General features: G+C 38.7%; 1 protein-coding gene across 4 annotated transcripts in view; it reads right to left on the minus strand.

Moving 5' to 3' along the window:
• Positions 1-14,620, minus strand: part of aopep (aminopeptidase O (putative)) — a 107,243-nt gene that overhangs the window by 74,289 nt on the left and 18,334 nt on the right. For all 4 annotated transcript variants that reach the window (XM_015367564.2, XM_015367558.2, XM_015367553.2 and 1 more), the window contains 2 exons: positions 5,875-6,064; positions 1,795-1,901 (listed from right to left, as the gene is read on the minus strand). In XM_015367564.2, the coding sequence (XP_015223050.2) occupies positions 1,795-1,901; positions 5,875-6,064 (297 nt within the window). The remainder of the gene's footprint in view (positions 1-1,794; positions 1,902-5,874; positions 6,065-14,620) is intronic.

The following is a 14,620-nucleotide window of genomic DNA, read 5'->3' on the forward strand; positions in this document are numbered from 1 at the left end:
AGAACACTTTGCCCACCAGGTTCATTTAGCACCTGCTTTTTTCCTTAATGTAAGTACAACAAATTGACAGAAATCTTCCAGGGTTCTGATGAAACTGTTAATAAAAGGATTTCATTTGTTTTTTCATTTGCAATACTGTTAGTTTGTATTTTGCATTCCAAAAACAGTGGTAAAGGCAACAGAAAGGTTTTTCTCAAAGACTTAACTAGATTTCACGCCTCTATTCATAATCAGAAAGTTTCTTAGTCCTGAAAAGGGTCACAGCACTCCGGGACCTATCCCAGCAGTCCTGCCTGTGCAAGACAGGACAGCAGCCTGCACAGGAAACCACTCCATCGCATCCCATACTCACCACCCGTAACTGCTTTCACAATAGGTGTCAAGCAAACATGTTTGCTACACACCTGCCTGTGAATATGACAGAAATCTATAGGACAATTAGCTTTGCAGACATGTAACATGTGAAAAAGGGACGGTGCCCTTGTTTGGAATCGCACCGTGAACCTAAGGATAGCACCTCTCAGCACTGACTGCCCTATGCCCCGGTTCTGCCTTCACTTGCTTTCAATTTAGTGAAAATCATTCCTAACCCTCGCAGCTCAGAATGATTTTCATTATTCCTAATATTTTTATAAAACTTAACTATACTGACTTTAAATGGTGTGCTTGTGATTACTGTACACTAAATACACCTTCTTTCAGTTCAAAAGAATGTTTATCTAGATGTCTCGTTGAAATGACAGAAAAAAGGAACAAATCTACAAAATCTACGCTGAGATGAGCTGTGAAATGCGGTAAATGCCAGTTAAACTGGCTCTGGGTTATTAACTAGGAGACAGAATTTGTGTTTTGTAACTTTAAAAGAATGCTGCATGATAAAAATACACATCACAAAAAAGTTACCATTAAATACTGCACCTTTCATTGAAAAATGGTAATACTTTAAGAAGCTGTTTTTGTCATATCTGTACAAGCCTTGTAATTACTAGCTAGGATCAACTTTTAACCAGCTGTTGTATAATACTCATAATCAGTCATATTCCAAATGTGTTAGTATTGATTTTCTAGGCAACTAGGCAAATGCAAAATAAAGAATCATTGCTGTAATCAAAACCGTAAGCTGTCTTTCATGAATGTTTGTGAAGTGCTGTGCTGTACATGTTTAAGACGTTGGTAAATATTTTATGCAACTCTTATGATTCTCTTCTTCTGCTGGAGCTCAACCTAACTAATTAAATTTGGCATTTTTTGTGTTACAAGATAAGTAGTTCAGTTGTTTCTGATGTCTGCAAATTCCAAGAAAGCAATTACCAACCTATACATACCACCTATACATTATCATAGTTAGAATTTCTCTACACGTTTAGACCCAATTAAAAAAGGCAGGGACCGCAGTTCTCACGCTCAAGGCTTTTTCTGTAGGTGCCTCATATGACAGTACATGGATAAGAGCCAATGACACACCCAGGCACCCAACTGCAGCTGTGGGTTAGTTCACATCTTGTAATTGAGGATTGCAGTTTCCAAAGCTTTAAAATTTCAAAACATCAACAAACAATGTTGTATACATTAAATAGTGTATTCAAATGGGATATATCTTGTATCATAAGTATATGATATATAGAATAGTGAATATATACATACTGATATAGTGAATTCATGTGGGATATCAAAGCATTAAGCCTAATCATTGCTTTCTAAGCCTTGATGAGAGGAAATGGGTAAAACTGCACTCATTAGGAAGTACTAACAAAGAATGTGAGGAAGACGATGAGAGGCGGGTGGACAACACACCTCAATATCTGCAGCTCCTCCTCGGAGTTCTGTAGCTCGTCCCTGAGACGCCTCCATCGCAGGGCAGCCTTGAGCTCTCGCTGCCCCTCGGCTTCCTCTTGTGGGAGCTGTGACGAGTAAGAGAAGAGCCCTCTTCAGAGTCTGTGCAGCTCAGCATTAGCAGTCCGATACTGCCTTCACCAAAACTGACCAAATTACCGTTCAGTTTCACTTTTGCCCTTTGTGCGGTCATGTGTGGGAAGAGACCCTATTTTCAATTATGTAACACGAAACAAAGCAAACGTAAAAAGTTATCTTGGTCAGACTGAATATACAAAGGCCCAACGCAATCGTACAGCTGCTCACTGTTGGATAATAATACAAGAACAGTTACAAAGGACAGGAGCTAACCATTCCATTTAGCTAACCGTTTTGTGGATCTCATCCAGTCCTTTACTGAAAGATGCCGACAACATAATAATAATTCCTTACACATACTGTATATAAGAACGTCTTGGGATTTTTAATGACCACAGAGAGTCAGGACCTCGGTCTTTCGTCTCGTTTGAAGGATGGCGCCTTTTTACAGTATAGAGTCCCCGTCACGATACTGGGGCGTTAAGACCCACACAGACCGCAGGGTGAGCGCCCCCTTTGATGACCGTTGTACTTTGTGCAGCTCGTCTGTTTGGAAGGTGAGCTGCACAAAGAATCCTATGCAGGAGAGCTTTTTGAAGTGGGAAAGCTGTTGTACTGGGGTAGTTCCACTCTCTTGACCTCAGAAGCCTGGGTCCAGCGGTGCGAGAAGTCGTCACGACTAGAGGGTTCCTTTGTTGCAGTGGATAGCCTTGATGCCTTTCTGCGTCTTATTAAGCCCTTCGCTTTCCACAGAGTGTTGCAACAGTATAGAGTACCATCACTATACTGGGTCATTAGGACCCACACAGACCGCAGGGTGAGCGCCCCCTACAGGCCCCACTAACACCACTTCCAACAGCAACCTTAGTTTTTCCCAGGAGTTCTCCCATCCGGGTACTGACCAGGCTCACACCTGCTGAGCTTCAGTGGGCTGCCAGTTGTGAGCTGCAGGGTGATATAGCTGCAGGCAATTATGGTAAACATGGTCGAGCAGCTTGTTTCACTTTTGCTTTCACTACATACACTGAACACCCATCACTTTTCTACATTAAATAATCTATCAGATGTTTGTCCAGGCTTGAGTTTTATCTAAATGTTTTTACTACTTCTAGAATGTTTTTTAGTCCCCCTTTGTTGGAATTATATGCAAACTATTTATACAAGAATCTAAACCATTGAATTAGGAAAAGCAGTGACCTAGTACAGAGCCTTGCTGTACTCCACTAATTAATCACCCCAGTGTGAGAATTCACCCTTTATTGTACTATGCTTTCTATAACGTATAAAAAAAATTAAACTCACATCTAATGCCTATAATTTGATAATTATGAGCTTTATCAAAAGCTTTCTGAAAATCCAAATATACCATACTGTATGCTTTGTGTGTGTCCATTTCTGTTGTTATTTATTATGAAAATTTTAATTAAGTTACAGTATCTTTCCTAAATCAGTGTTTATCATGCCCTATAATCTGATTTCCATACAGGTGATCCTCTAGTTTAGATATGATTATCGTTCCCATAACCTTGTAACACACGTCAGACTTACAGATTTTTATTTTCTTGGTTCATGTTATTATTTCTAGGGTCATGGGTTTTGATTCCACCTGAAGTGTGCAGTGTGCTTTTTATCCATATTTTAATGAAGTTAAAAGAACAAAACTTATTTCATCATGAACAGAGGGGACTGCAGAGGAACCCGAACTATTCAAAACTCACATCAACCCAATGGACCCAAGTGGAAATTACTTGGAAGTGCAGTTCATAACGAGATCAGGAGGTACAGCTGAACACAAAGGGTTGTGGGAGTGTGAAACAAGCTAACCAGCCATGTGGTTGAAGCCAATACTTTGACTTCTTTTAAGAAACAGCTGTATAGGATCTTTGGAACAATTAGCTACTGTACTAACCAAGTATGCTAGATGGGCCAAATGGCCTCCGCTTGTTGGTACAGTAACTGGTTCAATGTTCTAAGCTGCAATTAGTGCTGGGCGATAATTCGATAACGATAATTATCGCAATATAATTTTAACAAAAGTTCGATAAATGTTCGATATATATGTTTAATATTTGCACACGATATGCGCATGCACACAAAATACTGTGCGAGTGCGCGTGCGTGTCGCAGACCGGGCAGCTAACGCGGTGGTGTTTACCCACACGGTGGTGGCTGACAGGATTGTAGTTCGAGTGGAGAAATGAGCGATACTGAAGCAAATGTAGTGCTGCCAACGACCAGCTCAAAGAGTTGTTTAATTTACCAATTAACTGTCTGCTTTCTTCAACTTTCACTCAGGAGAAAAAATCTGCCTTTAAACTTGAAAGAAATAATGATTTGACATTTACGTGATAATTATCGACATCGACTGATATGAACATTTTTATCGTGATAATGTTTTTGGCCATATCGCCCAGCCCTAGCTGCAATCATGAATTAATCTTGAGGACTAAAAAACAATTATATAAAAAAGCAGTCCTTCGATGAAATAGTCAGGCTACTGTATATCTAACAAAGGAAAAAAATAGATATTGCAGGTGTTTCAGCCAAAAGTGCTTCAAATTTGTAAAACATTTAAGAGGTTTGACACACGAAAATGTCTACACATTCAGTAGTGAGAGATACACTGCTTAAAATAATTATGGAGGCCAATTTTAGAAATGTTATATTTTAGCTTCTTTCACGTAATGCCTGCCTTAGTCAGAGCACTGTACATATTTTTAGTAAAAGACTACTGCTGAAGCAACAACTTAGAACATGGTGCTAAGGGCTGCAGTCCCTCCATCCCAGCCTACACGGAAAGCAAAAAACCTTCAGCAAAACTACTTACAAAGAAGTACAAAGCAATTCCATTTTCAAACCCACATCAGCACCCCTCCCCTACCGCACACACGTATACAAAGATAGATATAAAAGTTCCACATCTTAAACTGTAGAATAGTACAGACTAATTAAGTATGGAGGCAGTGATGTGTTTTTCCAATGAAACTATAATAAACCGTTGTTGAGCAAAACAGTAAAAGATATCAAGTTTCCCAAGACCAGCTTTACAAGCCACGTAACCACAGTCCAAATCAGGGAGTACAGAGTCACAGAAGAGCATGTCAAACAAGACAGGTTGTTGCAGGCTGACGGACAGGTCTTTACCCTCTGTCACATACAACACACACTGGTTTATAACGATGAGTGAGAATAGAATTCCTAATGGCCCACACATGCACCGAACATCTAAATCTTTGTGCCGAAGGGAAAGCGTGTTGAAAATACTTGTATTGACACTCAACATATTTAAAATGGTTTTCATATTTTAAACAAACAATATTCTACAGTATCAAAAGGAGGGATATTTATTATGAATGTTTCAATTTAGAGGAATGTTACAAGTCATTTATATTCAATGTTTACATGGCAAGTGGAATACTTCTTTTTATGTTATTAACCAAGCGTACTTGGTGTCCAAGAAAAGCAAACAATTCTGGAGAAAACATTTGCTGCAGAGATCTGCTTATATTTTGTGCTGTTTTGATGGCTATGGATTTTCATAAGAATTGTTTAAAGATAAAAGCATGTGTTTCCTACAGCCAAGCATTTTATAAAGCATAATCATATTATAAACTCCGCAGATACAGTTTATCACCATCAGACAAAAAAGCAATTTTCCCCTTGACGTCAAAACACCATAACCTCAACCAAATTTTTTTAAGTATTGAATTCATGTTCTGCATACACATCTATGCCTGTGGGATATGATTAGCTATGTAAACATAAAGTACAGTTTGTCTGAGTGACCAGCAATAGCTGAGAGCCAGAAACACTGACATGGGTTACTCTTACGGTCAATGGTTTTCATTCCATGATATATTATCATATATAATGAATTCTTATCCATTGGTAAGTTAGCCAGTAGAAAATGAGCTAATGCTCACAAACGGCTGAGACACTCCAACTTCTTTTATTCAACGGTACCTGCTGCGCACGGGCCCAGAACACATCTTCTAAGTAGGTGGCGAAGCCTTCGCTGATCCACTCCTCAGTCCAGTCTCGGGCGCCAATCGCCAGTCCAAACCAGGCGTGGGCGATTTCATGACACAGCCGTGCCCCACAGAGGTGATTCTTTCCAGACAGCACGCTTTGGGACAGGAACATCATGTGTGGGCTGGGTGAGCAGATGAGAGTACAACATACAGATCTGTCATTAAATTCCAGTTCCAGCATGCACACCACAAGGGTACTGTACTGACATCAGACTGCACCCTGGATTACTCTTCACCAACCTATCATTAAGAAGAAAGAAAATGACAAATTAAGCCTAACGAGTTTACCAGCCTTTCAAAAACTTTTTTTATAAAAACAAAGAGATGAAGGCATGCAGACTCCTGAAATGTTGTGCCCCTCCCTTACTGTAAGTTTTAGTACATAACATGCATTCCCAGAGTCTGCACTACTAACCCAAAACACACCGGTCTCCTTTTCCACGGTATTGTCACTGTATCACCAAAACAAATGTGAATAAAAGCAGACTCTAGACAGCTTCCAAGGCACTGTTCCAAGCAAAGTACAGACACAGGAAGAAAACCAACAACCCTTTTTCTTTTGCATCCTCCAGCAACTGCATACCAGTCTAATAGTTAACAACTGTGAAACTCTTTCAGTAAATAATTTCATTACTGACTTATTAGGTGTTTCCCTTTCAATTAAGAACCCGGGGAGACAAAAGATTTCCAAATTAAAATATTTCTTTCCCACATTTATCTGTTAGCTTGTTAAATTAAGTTTCCATATTTTTGTATTCATATAAGTGGTAACACATGACACTGTGTGTGGCAACATATACAGTGTTTCACGACACTTCTACCAGTTGAAAACAAAGGGTCAGACATAATATGTCTAGCCGTGAAACGTTTTTATGAACCTGAAAGGTTTTTTTTTCTTTTTCCAAAGCACTGACTAGGAGGGGGGCATGATGATGGGAGTTACTGCTGCACAGCTCTTGAATCATGGATTCCAGGCTGATTTCCTTCCACAGTCCAGAGACACACACCACTTGTACATGTGTGCAATGGACTGGCTTACCATCCCAGGTGTATCCTGCCTTGCACCACTGTCTGCAGCGTCAGGCTCCATTTCATTGCGACACTATATTAGACTGAGAGGTTACTGGAAATGGATCTATTTGTATTTAATGTTAATGTATTTAAGCTAGCAGCCATATCATCCTGCAACTCACAACTGGTACCCCAGTGAAGTTCAGCAGGGGTGAGCCTGGTCAGTAACTAGATTGGAGACTCCTGGGAAAAATAGTGATGGGGACACTATAATGTAAACGGGCCCCGTCCCTCGGATGAGACGTAAAACCGAGGTCCTGACTCTCTGTGGTCATTAAAAATCCCAGGGTGTTTCTAGAAAAGAGTAGGGGTGTAACCCAGGCGTCCTGGCCAAATATCCCATTGGCCCTTACCAATCATGGCCTCCTAATAATCCCCATCTATGAATTGGCTTCATTACTCTGCTCTCCTCCCCACTGGAGCTGATGTGTGGTGAGTGTACTGGCGCACTATGGCTGCCGTCGCATCAGCCAGGTGGATGCTGCACTTTAGTGGTGGTAGAGGGGAGTCCCCATTACCTGTAAAGCTGTTTATATGCAGAGTCCAGAAAAGCACTATATAAGCATAAGCAATTATTATTAATTATTAATTGTAAGCATGAAAGGCCACAAAGTCCAACACCTTTTCCACTTATACCACCATTACGAAATGGTTAAGTTAGGATATCAGACATAAGTTTAATTTCAAGAATAAATGTCAAGTGAAAGAGCAGGAACACTACACTACTTAAATATTTGAATGTCTTGGTAAATAACAGTGTTATAACACTTTGTTATGATCTTCAGTGTGGAATATGGACCATGGGTCTGATTATATTGTTCTTACATATGCTTTTATTGTGAAATTTGTTTTCTCACCTTTTTTTTCTAGGGTTGGTTAAACAGCCATCCATACATTTTGTGAAAAAAAACTTTAAGGCTCTAGCCTACAAATTTCAAGATAAACAGAAAACATGCCAAGCACAGTGTGGGCATATTTCACCAGTATTGCTGAACAGTGAGAGAGATTTCATACAGTATGTCAGGTAAGGTACAGTAGTAAATGTAGCCTTCTTTTTTATTTTATGTGCTTTTAACAAATCTTTACACCACATTACTATTACAACTGTTATATACCGTATGTAACATGTGAACTATATGGCAAGCATTCAAAATACTGAGTGAAATGTGAAAGTTTTTTGTTCCTCAGTCATCCTGTGTACCTGGCATGAAGAATATATCTAGAAGTCATAGAAGCTTACATCATACAAAGAAAAAAAACTGTTCACAAATATCACACTGTACATGCAGCAATGCACAATCAGTCTTGAACAGAGAATAAGGAGATTTAGATGTTTAAGTAAACATTGAGCAAAACATGATATACAATATATAAAAAAACAGATAACATACTGTAATAAACATAATATATTCATAGCTGTCTCACCTTTCTGTCTCACCATATTAAAAACAAAAACTACATAAAACAGAATTAAAAACTGTTTTGTGACCATTCCCAAAAATGTTTCATAATTTAGTCTAAAAAATTAGATTTCTGCACAGTTTTAATTAGATTTTAAATGCAACTTGTTATAATAACCTAGTGTTATAACCCACTACACAAAACAAGAGAACCAAAGACCTGTTCTAGGATAAGACTGATTGCCTATATTTCCCCTTCTAAAAGTTTTATGAGTTTATTTTGTGCCATTTGTGCATTAATCTTATTTCATAGTAAGTCAATAAGCTGTTTGTTGTTCTCTCCTACACAAAACAAAGATCCCTTTCACCAATTGTTGTGATCTGTGGGAATGCCTGTACATGTTCTTCTGCAAATAAAGGAATCCGTCAGTGACAAATGTCAGCCCACTGCTCTGTTTAACACAGAACAAGAGTGGTATTCAGCCTCAGCATTTCCCTGTATGTCATATCAGCACTCTGATTTGTTACAACTGTATGCCTACATACAGCTCAGGCGACAAACCCTGTAGGCTGGCAAAAGAGGTGGCAGTCATTAATGAGCATGTCATTTATTGTGAAAAACAAAAGCATTATAATCAACTCCTGAACTGCTAGGGGTAATAGGCTTCTAAATTGCAACAGCAAAAAACTGAAAAGTTTAGAAACACCAGACTTTATTATTGTTGCTATTAAACTGAGCATCTTGCATGCGTCTTCTGGACTCCAACTAACTTACAGTACCATTCAGTTTTTCAGAACCCAAACTGTAGCATTAAGGGAGGTGAACAAAAGTGATTTTAAACGTGCTTTCATTCCAAGATGCAGATTGGGAGAATGCCGACAAGACGAGAAGAATGCAAAATGTTACGTTTTGAAAAAGCGGAGTTTAATTCTTTTTCTTTATCGGGGTGAGCTGTTTTAGACAAGATTATTTGAAGTAACTCTTAGTGCTGTCTAGCTAAATATATGACTTCAAATGTCTGGCATTCTTGCCTTGTTGCAGTTCAGACTCTTTGGAATGAGATTCACAGAGAGACTCAAATGCCTGTCCATTTTAGGGAAGATCACATGCTCTAAACACCAGATCCTGAAAATAAAAATAACAGTTATCAAAATCAGTGCTGACAAGGCACCTTATCATATATACAGAGCAAAACGGTGCTTAAGTGACAAAGAAAATGACTTTCTAGGCCACTATACAACAAATGGGTGGCTCACGGGTTTTTCTTCGGAACACATTACACATTCTAGCACAAAAGTGCAAAACATTTGGTTCTATGAAAACAATTTAAAATGTTGAACCAACAGCCTTGTCATAGTTTAATACATTGCTTGAGGTTCTCTGAGCCTGCTTTTTCAATAGCTTATGCAATAATAACAAAGATAAATAGGTGCTTGATCTCTTATTCACAAGTCAGAGTTTTTAAGAGATCTGAACACATTCCTGCACCACAGTTATAACTTAGAAGGGAATTCTGACGAGAGGTTTTGTGAATATCTACATGGCTATTCCCTACTCTGGCAGCTCCCCCCAGCTGGCAGCATGGCAGCGAAGACCCACTCACATGAGCCACCTGTAGTTGTGTCTTTCATCGTCTATCTTCCTTTGCCAAAAGTACCCATACAGGGAACAACCGACGAGAGCTGTCTGAACTCACCAGCCCACCCTTACCTGGACTGTAACTCTCTGCGCCTAGCCCATTTCCCCTTGTGTCAAAATCACACGGGTTGCCTCTCAACCGAAACCGGCTTTTTCGAACTGGCTTCTCCTTTACACGTTTAAAAATGGCCCTTTCCCCAACTGCTGGGAAACATAGGCCAATTTAGTTTTGTAAACCCTAAGCCAACTCTACCTTCAGTTGCTACCTCGGTGCGTACCCTAACCTAGGCCCTTACCGAAGGCAGATCCTCCTCACAAAACCCCTCCTTTCATGTTCTCTTCCTATTCATAGTAAAACCTGACTGAAGACAGCCACATCCAATCCCTTAATTAAAAAAATATTTATCAGGGATTCACTCCTGTCACTCCCTCAGAAAGACATCCTAAGATAGCCAAAACCAGAAAGGCACAATCGTTTTGTCCAAATGGCAGAAATGTAGCACCATGTAACGATACCAGTTTGGTTCTCCCACGCCACCACAGATGGGCTAAGTGACATCACTCCCCAACCCCCCAAAAAATCTCTGTAACCAAAGCCGCACAAATTTCACTATAAACAACACAAATTAGCACAAACATAGCAAAAAGTGAATGATGTGTGCCTTTTTCTGCAACTTACCAGGGGGGCTTAGTGATGTCACTCCCCAAAAACAAATCCCTTATATCTCAAACAAAACCATCACAAGCCGGAACACACTAACTGGTAACTTATTCACTCTATACCGACGAGAAATAAATGACTGTTTACAAACACTTAATAGATGAAGACAGAGTTTATTTCTAAACTCTAAAACATTTTAGAAATAACTCTAAAGCATTTTTTCAGAGTGAAAAATGGTTACAGTGTCACAGAATTGCAGACTATTTAGAATTTTAATACTACACTCAGGGTACATCTCATTGAAATGTATCAATTTGATATGTGGGCTACATGAATCTCTTGTTATTGGTCTGGTGCACAGCTGTTTCCAGTTAAACCTGTACAGCATTATTAATTATTTGAGAGTTTTCTAATGACAGTCTACAGAACTACAAAAATAAGCATTACATTAAAATACTATTTGGTGGAAAAGCAAATTATCACACAGGACACAAAATTGCATGCACAGTGCTTTTGGGTCTTTGTTCCATCACTATACAGTATAAGCAAATGAGTCATCACAATAGCATTAGTTTTGCTGCCTCCAGAATCCTAGCAGTGATTTCAGTCTTGGGCTTCTGTGTTGGGTTTTGCATGTTCACTGAGTACATGTGTAGGTTTTCTCCTATCTCCCAAAGACATGCTGGCTAGCAGTGATTGGATATTTATACTGTCCATTTCTCAGTTGAAGTGGAATGGATTGGTGTCCTACCCAGCAGGAGAGCAGTTGTGTGCAATGTCCTGCCTTGTACCCTGTGTTTTTGGGACAGGCTCTGGCTTGTTGTAAACCTCACAAGGATAAAAGGCTTATTGATAATGGATGGATAAGCAAGTCAGCTGAGCAGCCTGACCTCGCATTTCAAGGATAGGATATTTTAACTACAGTATCTGTCACTCCCAAAACAATTCATGCCAATGTTTACTATCCACCTGAAACAAAAGCAGTGAGAGTTACTATTTGACACGTCATCAAGAACATTGTTATTTTCTAAACAACACTTATTAATATCTGTAAAGCAACAAGTAAAGGTTTACTCCCTGCTGAAAACAGAAGAAAAGAAACAAGCTATAAAGCCTTCTTCTGTGTTATTTTAATCTGTGTTTGCCTCCAAGTGTATGATCGCCTTATTCTGATAGGTAATGATAAAAGGGAAATACTGGGCTCTTGTTCTCAGACATTTTGTTTTTTTTACATATATAACTTAAAACCTCGTACAGTACAATGTTCATTTCATATGTGTGCAATCTTAGAGTGTGGCTCCTTTCTACACCGAACATTTAACACTTCAATTACACAAAAACTAATGCATCTTTTTCTCATTCACATATTTTCCAAACTTTTAACCATAATGTTAAAACTTGTGGCACAATATTGGCTCAATAATGTCAGAAGGCAGTTGAGAAACACTGGTGTAATCAACTGAGTGTCCTTTTAAACAGGGAGTGAGAGAGAGATTGGAGGTGGAGTGCACAGTAACTGAGTTCCCCCCTGGTCAAAGGCAGGAGATGAAATTAGCTGATCAATACAACCTACAGATACTCCAGAGCTGTAGCGAAACAAACAGAAAGAGAAAAACAACATGTTTGAAGCACAAATTCAATTTCAACTAGTGATCAGCTGTCTAGTGATTTCAGATCTATAACAGGTCTTTCCAAATCAAAGGCAACAATTAGGAGAAATACAATAACTTTATCCAGAAACACAAAACATTCTTAAGAAATGGGTGGTTACTTAAGACATGCTGATATTCCAAAATATACACTGACACCGAATGTGATTTACTGATAAGTAAACCTGAGTCTTCTGACCTTAGCCCTAGCGAAACACTGAGGTATTGAGGAGCTTGACAAAAACAGCTCAACCAGCACATGATCTGGGTCATGATTTGGACTGAATGGATAACTACGCTGTGTGCAGCTGTGATTGCTAACAAGAGTCACAGCTACAATAACATGTCAGCTTCTCACTTTTTTTTTTCTGGGACGGGTGATAAATCGAAAAATCAACGATTCATTAAGACTCGTCATAGTTTTCAAGGCTGACAACACTGTCCCATACAAACCAAATGTTACAGTAACAGCAACAGGATGTTGCTGCCCCTATGTGCCGGAAAGCATAACAGGCAAACATCTCCTTCTTAGTTTTGAATTATGCAGAACTGTTAAAAGGGCCACATCATTTTACACTACCAAAAGATATAAACTCACTGAAAACAAAGCAAAACTTAAATCAAGCAGCATCAATTCTTACATTTACCAGACACTTTGCAGGTCAGAAGAAATAGGTTTTCAAAGAGAAAATCTTTAACAAAGGGCATATACTATAAATTCAGCTAAATTGGTGAGACTAATTCTGGTGAAAGCGTTTCAGTGGCTTTGATTTTCAGAGCTGAGATGAATGGGTTAAGTAGGGCTGTCATGTCACTGAGAGGTTTGAAAGGATGGTAACTTACATGACAGATGTTAGGAAACAGGACCCGATAATGAGGGTGGAATGTACTTTGAAATAACAGCACAGTTTCTAAATTGGACACTGCTATCATCATTAAATGTGAAGGACACTTCTGATAGAAGTGCAGGAGCTCACTTTTAAACTTCAGCGAGAGGGAGAGCACTCCTCCCACATCAAAAAATAACCTTGTCTTTTGGCATTAATTAAAATGTTTAAAACTCTTCACATTTTTCTCTGTGGTCCAGACTTTTTTTCCCCTCATTCTCCAGGTGCAAGCTTTCTCTCAGCATGTCTTTTGTTACAAAAAAACCCTCTCAAGCCTTTCAGTGAGAAACACCTCATTCCTAACAGCTTGATTAACAACTGTCTTTCACGCCAAGGCTAAGTTTGAAACCCAGGTCTGTCACACACTTCTTAAGTTACCTGGCAATCACACCTCAGCAACAAAAAATAACAGGAGGAAGGAAATTTACTGAGACCAGAAAGAAAAGACATAAAAATTGTATTATCTTAAGTCTCTTTCCTACAAGAATAAACACTCCAAGTTTCATACACACATCTATTTCACACTCTAGGACTTCAATACTTCATTCATGCCTGCTGTGAATGTTTTTCCAGCTCACTTTAATTTGAAACTGTTAATTCTTATATGTTTAGATATCATATTTTAGGTAACACTTTACCTGGACAAAGTTAAAAATCACAGTAGTCGTAACTCCTTCGTAAACACTGCACCACATAAAAACAACATACAAACAATACAATGGGCTTTTAATTATTTGTAACAGTTTATAACAAGACTAAGAACAGAACTTTAAGGAGAGATTTCAGGTGAAAATGAAGACATCTCAGAGCTGACAAGAACTTTCTGCAGATGCAGCTTAGTAACACTGGTCATATATTAATATACAATTTTAATTTTAATACATGTTTCTTTATTGTGTTGTGCAGTGATTATGAAGACTTTATTACAGTGTTTTTCAGCTGCCATCAAGGAGACTTGTACCAGATTTTATCACCAGCCAAAAAGTCAATTATATCACCAGGTACGAAACATATTAATACCAGTGTTTACATTTTGTTGAAAATAAACATTATTTACCTCAGAGTAAACAGCTCATATGCTGTTTCAGTTTACACTGGATGGTGGCAGTGGAAGACAACTATTTTTTTACCATAATAATAAATGGAACATTGATATAAGTGAAAACAGTGTACAAGATAACCTTATATTACACAAAGAAGACAATAACAGTTTAGTACAAAGAACAACACACTGGTAACCTAGGAACTGGTACACAAATCAGAGCAAAAAACAAAATATTATTACAGAGACAGACTGAAATGGCCAAAATATGTTTGCCACTGTAAAATTTGCCACTGTCATTTGTTAAATTAACTGCAGAAAGATCCAGC

Source organism: Lepisosteus oculatus, chromosome 3 (genome assembly GCF_040954835.1).
Source record: "Lepisosteus oculatus isolate fLepOcu1 chromosome 3, fLepOcu1.hap2, whole genome shotgun sequence".
Lineage (NCBI taxonomy): Eukaryota > Metazoa > Chordata > Actinopteri > Semionotiformes > Lepisosteidae > Lepisosteus > Lepisosteus oculatus.